Raw genomic sequence first — 12,837 nt, forward strand, 5'->3', positions numbered from 1 at the left:
CCTCTAGAAAAACAACTGATGAAGTCAGAATGCAAATTGAAGAACTTTTTTTTGCTTCCCAAATTTTTGTTATGTTGTATATTTTGGGATATTTTTTAGTCTGTGTTTTCTTTTATAGGACTAATATGGAAATATGTGTTGTATGACTCCTTATGATCATATATAATATATATATATATATATATATATATATATATATCAAATTGCTTACATTCTGAATGAAAAGAAGAGAGGAGATCTAGAATATTAAGCTTGAATTTTTAAAAACTCGATGTTAAATAAATGACATGTAATTAAAAAATAAAATACTGATAGGCAAAGTGATAAAGATTCACATTCTGGTTTTACTACTTCTTGTATGACTTTGAGTATATTACTTGAAAATTGAACCTCAGTTGGTATCTATAAAATAGTACTTAAGGAAGGAGAATTTTCAGTTTTAAATCTAAGGAAGGAGAATTTTCAGTTTTAAATCTATGACTCAAGTGTTAATTATAAAAATCTAAGATTTTGTAGGCCATTGCCTATGAAAAGCTAATCTCTTTTCAAGAACAACCAAAGCATTAGATTCCCTCCATAACATCAGGGAAGCTGATTCCATATTTTTAATAAATCCCATAGCTATTTGGATTCCCAAGGCTATACCACATACATTAGGATTCAATCAATCAGCCAAAACAGCCTTTATTTCCATAAAAAAGGAAGGTATGTACAGCAGAGTGGAGATAAGATATATGCCCATCTCATTCTCTCTCTCTCTCTCTCTCCTCTCTCTCTCTCTCTCTCTCTCTCTCTCTCCTCTCTTTCTTTATACATATATATATATATATATATATATATATATATATATAATCTGTATTAGTGTTATGATGGAGGGTGATAATGATTGAGAAACAAAGATACTCAAGTACAACATGTTGATCTAGAATAGGTAGGTGGACAAAATTATTTTCATATAATTTGAGAAGATTATATGAAGAGTTGTATTCTAATTCATATATATCCACATGTCAGGGTTCACCTACAGGCAAAAATCTCCACAAAGAATATAAAATATTAAGTGTTACTAGCACATATTCTTGTTTCTTATAATTTCCAAAAGGTGATATTTCATTTTATTTAACCTATAGCTTATAAAAATTTGAGTGAGAAAGGTTGTTTGTTGTATTGTAAAACATAATGTTGATTACACAGTGTATAAAACCTTTAAAATCCTACTGAATTCAATACATTATACTTTTAAAATATTTGATGCCAAATAATTATTTTAGTTAAATTTTTCCATTTTTTAAGCAATTAGCTATAGTCAAGAGCATCAATTAGCAAGTGATTTATAAGGTCAAGACAGCACAGTAAACCACCTGAGCAAAATTACTAAGGCAGAATAAACCAACAAACATAGGGAAAAAATTTAAAATAGTAAAAAGCAAAATCATTCTCGATCAGTGAATATTCAGAGAATAAAAAGACATCAACTTGGAGGTAGACCTAATAGGTAGGACTTCTTCAATAGCCAATGGAAAATTATAGTAAAATTTGGAAGCTGTGAGTGAAATTTACATTGTCGTGCCTGAGAAAGATAATTTCATTAGTTACATAGAGAACATTGGGATGGAATTTCCAGGAATTACAATCAGCAAAATCACAAGCAGTTGCAGTAATTCAGTTATACAGAGCTAAATGAAGAAATGAAAAGGTAAGCTGGAATGCAGAATCAGTTGAAAAAGGAAGAAATAATAACAAGTGATGAATAATTGGTTATTGGGAACAAAAGAGAGGGAAAAATGAAGCTAACTACAAGTTTATGGGAGTGAAAGAAAAGTGAAAAGGGAAGAAATTAACAAATATTCTTATCATTAATAACCAATGCAGATGTTAGGAGAGAGCACTAAGTTTGTGGGGTTTTTTCTATTATTTTCCTAAATAAGTAAATGTATATGGTTTCACCTCAATAGATTATCCCATTATTTGAAAAATGGTAACTATGAGGGAGCTTTTCTTCTCACTGACCCTAATTCCTTTTAGCAAAACTACTCTAACCCTCTTCCATATACGCACTTAAATAGTTGAGTAAAGCTACTATACCCCCTTGCCATTAATAATAATACTTAATATGCATTATAGAACTTCAAGGTGTGCAATGCAGTTTCACTTGTCATCACTGATGTTATTTCTCTAAATTGCTTGTCCATTCCCATTCATAACTTGTTCAGATTTCTCACGTTCACCAAATTTCATTTTTCTCTTTAATTTTATGTCTCCATTCCAAATATCCTCAGTTCTTTTCAAAGATATTTTATTTGTTTTCCAATTTTATACAATCGTAGTTTCTAAGTATCAGTTTTTGTAAGATTTTTAATTTTACACTTTTTCCCATCCTCCCTTCCCTCCCCCAACCCCCACAGAAGGCTGTATGATAATATTTACATTGTTTCCATACTATACATTGATTGAAATTGAATGTGTTGAGAGAGGAATTATTTCCTTGCATCCTCAGTACTTTTAATCAATTATTTCTTCATGTGCTTTCAAATTCTCTATACCATCTCAGTTGAACCTTATCTTTGTATGTGTTACTGCTCTTCACTGTCTTTCCTATAATGAGGGATCAAGAATTGAAAGTAACAAATGCACCAAATATTCATATAAGTTTTGGAATTTGAATGAATTTAAATGTGAATCTCTGTCATCTAGTTCTAAATACAAAAAAGGCAGATATTTCCCTTCATGAGAGAGTTTCATATAAAGAAACTGAGTGACAACTTGGGAATGTTGTAGAAAGGATTTCTAATCAGATAGAGTTTGGACTAGGTGACCTCAGATGTCGTTCACAACTCAGAGATATTGTGATGTAGAACCATGGCATTGTGAAGCAAGAAGGAAAAGATTTTGGTTTTAAAATTATCAGTGAACAGATAGTCTTGGTTAGTGACATTGAACGAGATGCTAGTGAAAGTCTAGATCATATTTTGGTGTATTTCATAGCATGACCTCAGGTAAGATGGGGGAGATGAAAAAGAATGCAGTCAAAAATATATTGTTTGATTTGAACATAACTCCATGTTACTTGATGAAATTGAATAGGAATAACAATCTTATAAATTGTAGTAAATTGTGACTAAATACATATGGTAAAATAGAGAAAGTACTCCAAGTTTATGGGAAGTGAGGGAAGAAGAAAAAGAGAAGAATAAAATTTCTGCATTAAAAAAACAAAATTGCAAGTGTAAAATGAGGCTTATGTTACCAGATAACAGTTTATATGAAATAGAGTGGAAGGCTTTAAGGGACAGCATACAATTAAAATGATTCAATAATAAGATCTGACTATAAAAACAATTCATTCAATGGAATGTGTAGTTAAAAAGTGAGGTGATAATCCTGATAGGTACATATCTGAAAAAAATGGATTCTATTTTGGATGATAACTTTTATACATTAGAGGGTATCTATATGAGAGTGATTATATTAATGAAGTAAATTAAGTGTATGCTTTATTGAGAATTGTTAAGAACTATGAGTGTTTAACATGGCAGAGAAAATTTGAAAGGAGGAGGAGTATGATAGATATTTTTAAGTGAATGGCCATAAGTAAAGACAAAAAGACTTGTTCTGCAAATCCCCAGATGTTCTGAATTAGAATCAATAAGAGGAATTTTCAAAATGACAGGTTTTGGATTTGGTATAAGACCAACATGCCAAAATAAATAGAGGGAAAGAATAGTTTTCTGCTGGGCATATAAGTTATAGCAAGTATATTCTTGTTCAGGTGCAAGTTGGACTACTTGATTTCTAAGGTTCATTTACCTCACAGATTTTGTGATTCTATAGACTAATCTTTATATTGTATCTTAATATTTATAAGGGAATACAAATAAGAGTAATTTTTCCATGCATAAACTAATTGTTAGAAATAAATTATTTCAGTTTAAAAGAGAAACATTAGGAAAATAATTTAGATATGGAAGAAATGGGATCAAATACCCTAGCACTACTTGAAAATGACTAACAATAGAATTATAGAATTTTGAAAATCTGATGCAGTATCCTGAAAATAAAAATCATCTGAAAGTTTTATTTTTGCCATTTTTAATAAGAAAAAAATTGGAAAGAGTCAAACCCAATGCTATATGTAATACATTTTCATCACTAACATTGTGAGAGGTATGTGGAGTAGTTAATAGAAAGCTGATTTTACAATCTAGATGAATTGGGTTCAAATTCCGATAACTTCTAAGTGATCTTAGAACATTCAACTTTCAGTGTCCTCACCTAATTTTCTAAGACTTTAAATTGCTGCAAGAAATGGATCTGCATTGATAGAAAATTTTACATCAAGGAGTGACCCACAACTAGACCCACAACTAATAAACTAGCAAGTCTGATAAAACATACAGAACTACACTATTGAACACTGTGGAGCATTTAACAGAGTGTATTAGACTTCATAAATGGTTATTTAATTACAAAAAACACCAAATTGTCCTTGAAGGCAACTTGATCTATAAGATAATACCATTTTAGGATCTTCTGAAACACTTTTGCTCTAATGTTTTTTGGATTATTTTTGTTAATGGTGATAATTGATGCTTGGCCTTCTTGGAAGAAAACTAAGACATCAGGGAGGTCATGCCAAGACATACAAGTGAATTGTATTGAAATGAAGGGGTGTTCTGTAAAGTCACCAGTCTCAATATTTTTCAGAGCCATTGGTAAGATGTGATCGGGATGACTGGACATGGCCCTGAATGTAATGAAAGACCTTGACTTTTTAAAGTTAGATCTTTTCCAAGTCACACTTTGAGAAAACGCACATCCAGTGATTAAGGTTAGGTATGAGAGAGAGCTAAGCAAAAAAGGCCAAGAATACCACTCAAAAAACACAAGGAAACTGGGATGGTGAGACCTTCAGGGTTTCTCAGGGAATAAGGCAAGCAGAAAAGAAAAACAAAAAAAAATCTCTTTTGCGAAGTCTAATATAAGGGGCAAAATCAGTCTGGAAGGGTAAACCCATCAGGGCTTCTGACTAAAACAGAAATAATTGCAGTTTACATTCCCTCTGAACCAACCAGGACCCAAATAATGACAAAGGAAGGAAGGAAGGAAGGAAGGAAGGAAGGAAGGAAGGAAGGAAGGAAGGAAGGAAGGAAGGAAGGAAGGAAGGAAGGAAGGAAGGAAGGAAGGAAGGATGAATGGCTTTGTATTATTTTTTTAAAAAATAGCCATATACTATAATAATTAAAGAACACATACTAACTAAAATTGATTTCAGATTCTTTTTTCTTTTAAAGGATAACTGGAATTCCTAAAAGTTGGACTGATGGATATCATGAATAAATCCACAATTTCTGAATTTATTTTGCTAGGTCTCTCTGGATCATGGGAACTTCAAGTTTTCTATTTTCTGCTCTTTTTCATACTCTATAGTGCCACTGTTGTGGGCAATCTCCTCATTGTGGTCACAGTGATATTTAGTTCTCATCTGAACTCTCCAATGTACTTCCTCCTTGGTAACCTCTCTTTTTTTGACATGTGCCTCTCTACTGTCACTACACCCAAGATGTTTGTAGACTTGCTCAGGGAACAGAGAACCATATCCTTATGGGGATGTATGACTCAGATGTTCTTCATGCATTTATTTGGGGGTGGTGAAATGACTCTCCTTATTGCCATGGCTTTTGACAGATATGTTGCTATATGCAAACCTCTTCATTACACATCCATCATGAGTCGACGCTTGCTCTATGGGCTTGTGCTATTCTCGTGGACAATTGGTTTCATTCACACTATGAGTCAAATTGTTCTAACTGTGAACTTGCCCTTCTGTGGACCCAATGTAGTGGACAATCTTTTCTGTGATCTTCCCCTAGTGATCAAACTTGCCTGTAAAGACACTGACATCCTGGAACTCCTTGTTATTGCTGACAGTGGACTACTCTCACTGATTTGCTTCATTCTTTTACTTATATCTTATACTGTTATTCTTCTCACTGTCCATAGTCATTCCTCAAGTGGGCTCTCCAAAGCTCTGTCAACATTGTCTGCTCATATCACTGTAGTGACTCTTTTCTTTGGGCCATGTATCTTCATTTATGCTTGGCCATTTAGCAACTTTTCAGGAACTAAAATTCTCTCTGTGTTTTACACTGTTATCACACCCTTATTAAACCCCATTATTTATGCTTTGAGAAATCAGGAGATGAAGGAGGCCATGAGAAAACTTAGAACTCATCATGTTAGCTCCAGGTAAATTTATTATATGTCAGAAAATGAAGATAGATGGAGTTGAATTTGGACTCTAATAGCAGAATTAAAAATCTGACCTCGAAAACTTCCTAACTATATTACTCTGGGCAAATCATTTAGCTTATGTCTGATTCAGTTTTATCCATTTATAGAATGGGGAAAATAATAATGCCTATCTCCCAGGGTTGTTGGGAGAATAGAAAGAGATAAAACTTTTAAAGTGTTATGCAAATATTAAATAACTGTATAAGTCAAATAGCCAGTGCTATAATATCAAGAATATCAAAGGTAAACATTCTATAAACTAGATGATATTTAAAAATTTAATATTTCAATGACTCAGATTTCATTTATTTGGGGAACTGATAAAAAAGACAACCTCTTTGTGCTCTTTTTTATTTTCTTGGAATAAAAAAAAATATAATCTTTTCTTGCCAATCTAGTAATAAATCCTTTACTCTTTGGATGCAAAACATTTAGCCAATGTATTGTATTTCTTATTGAAAAAATATTGAAAAGTTTCATTTTTTATTTAATGTCTAACAAAAATAAATGATTAAATTAACTGGTGTTTTAAAAGGCCATATTCAAATGATTAAATGCAAAATAATACTTTATAACAGTCTGGAAAAAAAGAAATTATTCCTCAGACAGGAAATGGTTACATTTTTTTTTAAAGAATCTAAAAGCATTAAGTAAGTGGGGATTTGTTCAGGACTCATGACAATTAATGAGAGAACACAATTCAACAATGAAATTGTTGAACCAAAAAAAAATTTCATCATAAGGACTAGTCACATTTCCATATCCTAGGTCCTGTGATGACTTTTTCTAGTAAAGAGAAGTTGATATAGGTTTTGACACAAGATGACAAATAATCATTCATTTAACAGAAGTGGCTGTTTTGGTGATAGGCTGGGCATATGGAAGGAAAAAGTTGAGACACTAGTAAAACTGAACATTTATGACCTGATGAACACCATCCCTAGTGGCACAATTACTAGGAATAATCTAACTTGGCTAAAACTGTACATGATAGTTAACATGTCCCTGGGCCATTTTTCGAGTATAATAACCATTAAAATGAAAGTATTACTTTAACAAGGGTCAGTAATTATCAAATTTGAATCCTCATAGGAAGTATAGCCTTCTCCAAAGAATATCCACTCTAAAGTATTAAAACCAAAAATAAAAAAAGAGAACTTATGCAGAGTTTCTAGCTTCAATCAGGAGTTAGGAGAAAGAGGTGTCAAGAGATTTAACAATTAAGATACCCCCATATCCTCTTTACTACTTAAAATACTCTATTAAACAATCAACAGGTTTATGTTATTTTATTATGTAATTTTACCTCTCATCACATTCAACTTAGATCTATGTTTATCAAGGAAACTATATAAAAACTAACAGACTACCTTCTGAGGGGGTGGGGACAGGGAAACAATATTAGGCGAAAAATTGTAAAATTAAACAAAATAAATTAAAAAAATTAAAAACAACAGGTTTATACTCCCTAATAAAAATAATTGAGACTGTTTTTGGATCTCTTCACCTTTCAGTTTATATTATTCTATTCTGTGATCCCATAAGCTCCCATAGATTCAATTATCTTTCCAATGCAGATGATTCTCAGATATTTTTTGTCTCTCCTGCAGAACTCTAATTGACTTATGGACATATTAAACTAAATATCTCATGGATAATTTAAACTCAACTTGTCCAAAACACTAAACCAGAACTCATATTTTCCTACCTACCAACGAGATGTCCCTTCTCCAAATATCCCTATTGCTGAAAAGGGCATTATTATTAGATTCCCATGTATCAAGTTAGGTCTTTGCCTCAGAGCCAACTCATTCTCACTAACCTCACATATCCAAACTATTATCAAATCTTGCCATTTCTCATTTCATGTCTCATATATATATATATATATATATATATATATATATATATATATATATATATATAATGTTTTTCTCTCTACCCATATAATCATTACTCTAGATCTATCTCTTATTACCTCTCACTTAGACTACTGAAATAGCCATCCTGATAAGTCCCTCTCCACTTCATAGCATATTTGATACCACTCAGCTGTCAAGGAGACGTTTCACCCCTGATTCAAAGGATCAGATGTAATCAAGGAGTTCCAAAGTCTTGCTGTAGATTCTGTTGCAAATATAAACTGCTCTATCATTGAAAACTTTACACATTTGCATCTCCTTAGCTTTCTAGTCTTCTTATAACATCTTCTCCTCCACTAACTTTAGTATCCTGCTACAAAATACAAGTTCCTACATCACAATATTCCATCTACTATCTCTCTCCCTTTACACAGACTGATCTCCCTTCATTGTAAAATTCTGCTCTACTTCTTTCACCTAGTGGTTTTCCTGGCTACAAGACTCAGCTTAAATCTCAATTTCTGAAAGAGGGCACTCTAATTGTGCTATCTATATTAATCTCTTTTCAGGTTATTTTCATGTATTTAGTATATATGTTGTGTGTATGCAAATATCTTTTATCTCCCATCAAAATGTATTTTCTTTGAGAATAGAAATTATTGCCTGAGTTTTGTTTTAATGGTGTCTGGACAGATTCCTTAGAAAAGTGCTTGCTTCCTATATAGTAGCTCTCCAGAAAGACTTTTGACTGCTAGAGTAATCCCTGTAACAACAATTGAATCTGATTAAAGAGGCATTATCTAATACTGATAGAAAGAATATGTGTGACCTGGAACCTATTTCTTCAAGACTTTCAGAGGGATCTCAAGATTTGGAAAAAAGATTACTATCTTATATTCAATGATGGAAGAGACCTTATAGGAAAAACCCAACATCTTAAATCTATTAATGAGGAAAATGAGAGCCAGAGAGGTTAAATTATTTTTCCTGGGGTCACATAGCTGATAACCCATGGTTTGCTAACTTTAGACTCACTGCTTTATCCCTTATAGTTTGCTGTCTTTCCTTGGATAATACAAATGAAAATTAAGACATTAGAGTCTTTTTTAAAAATTAATGTAGTTATTTTTATCCATATGAATATGTATATTTTAAAGTTAACATAATTCATTCCATCCTCACTTTTGACACCCATCTCCTCAGCAGCGAACAGTCAGGTAAGCATATTTTTGATAAATATGTTCATAGATTATTCATTTTTGATATGAGGAATTCAGATTAAAGGAAAAAGATACATAAAAGATTATCTTTTATAAAGTATTCCTCAGATTCTGAAGCAGTTTTTTTTTGGGGGGGGGGTTTGCCTTGTTTTTCTTTCTCTCAATGGGAATAATATTGTCCATAACCGGTCTAATATGGTTGTTCAAGCTATATGAACTGCTGAGATAAGCTGCTTACATCAAAACTGATCATCTTCAAACTTGATGGACTTGCTCATTCCATCAGTGCAATGATCAGGGACAATTATGGCATATCTGTGATGGAGAGTGTCATCTGTATCCAGAGAAAGAATTGTGGAGTTTGAACAAAGAACAAAGACGATTACTTTTAATTTAAAAAACCTGTTATCTTATTATGTAATTTTTCTATCTCATATTTTTTTTTCCTTCAGGATATGATTTTTTTCTTAACACATTCAGCTTAGATCAATGAATAGAATGGAGGCAATGTGAAGACTAACAAACTACCTTATGTGAGGGGTGGGGGGAGGAAAGTGAGATTGGGTAAATTTGTAAATTTCAAAAATCAATAAATCAATTATAAAAAAGGATTGATCATCTCACAATGTTGTTGCTAATGTGCACATTTTTCTCTTGATTCTGCTCCCTTCCCTCAGCATCAGAAACTGTAAGTCATTCCATACTTCTGTAGAATCTAGTTATTTGTGATTTCTTATAGTACAATGATATTCCATAATATTCATGTACCATAACTTCTTTAACCATTCCAAAATTGATGGGTATCCCTTCAATTTCCAATTTTTTGCAACTGCAAAAAGAGCTGCTATGAATATTTTGTAACACGTAGAACTTTCCCCATTTTTAATATTTTCTTCTGGATATAGACCTCAAATTGAAATTACTGGGTCAAAGGGTATGAACAGGTTCATTGCTTTTGAGGGCTAGTTCCATATTGCTCTCCAGAAGGGTTGGATCCATTTATAACTCAACCATCAAAGCACCAATGTCCCAATCCTCCCACAACCTCTCCAATATTGATCCCTTTTTCTCATCTTGACCACTCTGATGGGTGTGAGCTGATGCTTTGTTGTTGTGTTAATTTGCATTTCTCTAATCAATAATGATTTGGAGCATTTTTCATGCGATTTTATATCTATCTATCTATCTATCTATCTATCTATCTATCTATCTATAGCTTTAATTTCTTCATTTGAAAACTTTCTCTTCATATTTGTTGACCATTTATCAATTGGGGAATGGCCTGTAACATTATAAATTTGATGCAATTCTCTATATATTTTGGAAGTGAAACCTTTATTGTAACAACAGGTTGTGAAGAATGTTTCCCAACTTTCTGCTTTCCGTCTAATTTTGGCAACATTGATTTTATTAGTGAAAAACCTTTTTAACTTAATATAGTCAAAAATCATCCATTTTGAAGTTTATAATGTGCCCTTTCCATACTTCTGATAGAATATTTATTGTTCTAATAATTTAGCTAAGATTTTGCCCTTTATTGTCTAAATCTTGTACCATTTTGAACTTATTTTGGTATTGGGTATGAGATGTGGGTCTATAACCTAATTTATGCCATACCATTTTCCAGTTTTTCCCAAAAATTTTTGACGAAAGTGAGTTTTTATCCCAGGAGCTAATGTCTTTGTGTTTGTCAAATAGTAGATTGATCTATTACTCTATTTCTTATAGATGTGTAAAAAAACCTTTGATAAAATACAACATCCTATTTCTTAACTAGTACCAGACAGTTTTGACAACTGCCACTTTATAATATAGTGTTAGATCTGGAAGAGCTAGACCACCTGCCTTTACAATTTTTTTTCACCAGTTCCCTTGCTATTCTTGCCCTTTGGTTGCTCCAGAAGAATTTTGTGTCTATTTTTTTTTCTAGCTTGGTAAAGTAGTTATTTGATAGTTTGATTGCTATGGCACTGAATAAATAATTTAATTTGGGTACAATTGTCATTTTTAATTACATGAGCTTGACCTAACCAAGAGCAACTGACATTTTTCCAATTATTTATATCTGACTTTAATTGGGTGAGAAGTGCTTTATAATTGCATTTACATAGTTTTTGAGTTTCTCTTGGGAAGTAGATTCCCAAGTATTCAATGTTGTCTATAGTTACTTTTCATGGAATTTCTCTTTCTACCTTTTGCTCTTAAACTTTGTTGTTCATATAGCTATAAATGCAGATAATTTATGTGTGTTTTTTTATATCCTGCTACTGTGAATTTGGTAATAGTTGTAATGAATTTGTTATATGACTTTCTCACGTTCTCCAAGTAGATAATCATTTCTTCTGCAAAAAGGGCTTTGCTTCCTCAATGAAGATTCTGATTCCTTCAATTACTTTTGCTTCTCTTATTTCTACATTTCTAATGCTATATTAAATAGTGATGGTGAAAATGAACATCCTTTTTTCAACCATGCTTTTATTGGAAAAGTTCTGAATTTATTCCCATTACATGAAATATTTGTTGGTGGTTTTAGATAGATACTATATATTATTTTAAAGAAAACTCAAGGGGCAGCCAGGTGGCAGAGTGGATAAAGCACTGGCCCTGTAGTTAGGACAACCTGAGTTCAACGATTACCTCAAACACTTAATAATTGCCTAGCTATTTGACTTTAGATGAGTCACTTAACCCGATTGCTTTGCAAACTGCCCCCCAAAAATTCCATTCATTCCTATACTTTCCTAGTGCTTTTAATAGGATGTTGTATTTTATCAAATACTTTTTCAACATCTATTGAGATAATCATATGATTTCAGCTGGTTTTGCTATTGATATGTTAAGTTATGTCATGTGTTTTCCTAATATTGAATCATTCTAACCTACCTGATATGAATCTTGCCTGATCATGGTTTATAATCCTAGGAATAGCTTGCTGTGGTCTCATTTCCAAAATGTTATTTAAGCTTTTTGCATCAATATACATTAGGGGGATTAGTTGATAATTATCTGTCTTTTTTTGGTTCTTCCTGGTTAAAGTAGCAAAACCACCTTTGTGTAATAAAAGGAGTTTGGCAGAACTCCTATTTTTAAAAATAGCTTATGAAGAATAGGAATTAGTTTTTCCGTAAATATATGGTAGAATTCACTTGTAAGTTCATTTGTGCCTGGATACTTTTTGTTAGGGAGTTTATTGATGATTTCTTCAATTTCTTTTTCTGAAATGGGGTTGTATAAGGAAATTATTTCCTGTTCTGGCAATCTGGGAAATTTGTATTTTTGTAAATAATCATCCATTTCACAAGGTTATCCAATTTATTGGCAAGCAGTTTGGCAAAGTAGCTCGGAATTATCTCTTTATTTTCCTCTTCATTGGTGGTTACTTCTCTCTTTTCATTTTTGATACTGGTAATATGGATTTCCTTTAATCAGATGATCCAAAGGTATATTGGCTTTTTCTTTTTTTT

General features: G+C 32.2%; 1 protein-coding gene across 1 annotated transcript; it reads left to right on the forward strand.

Moving 5' to 3' along the window:
* Window positions 1-5,317: 5,317 nt before the first annotated feature.
* Window positions 5,318-6,250, forward strand: LOC141520194 (olfactory receptor 4L1-like). Its single transcript, XM_074232000.1, has one exon. It carries the CDS (start codon window positions 5,321-5,323, stop codon window positions 6,248-6,250), a length of 930 nt encoding a protein of 309 aa, XP_074088101.1. The 5' UTR covers window positions 5,318-5,320.
* Window positions 6,251-12,837: the final 6,587 nt, after the last annotated feature.

This window comes from Macrotis lagotis, chromosome 4 (genome assembly GCF_037893015.1).
Source record: "Macrotis lagotis isolate mMagLag1 chromosome 4, bilby.v1.9.chrom.fasta, whole genome shotgun sequence".
NCBI lineage: Eukaryota > Metazoa > Chordata > Mammalia > Peramelemorphia > Peramelidae > Macrotis > Macrotis lagotis.

Bases quoted from the DNA above. Each gene is read 5' to 3' on its own strand.
- LOC141520194 (XM_074232000.1), top strand. From the start codon at position 5,321: ATGGATATCATGAATAAATCCACAATTTCTGAATTTATTTTGCTAGGT.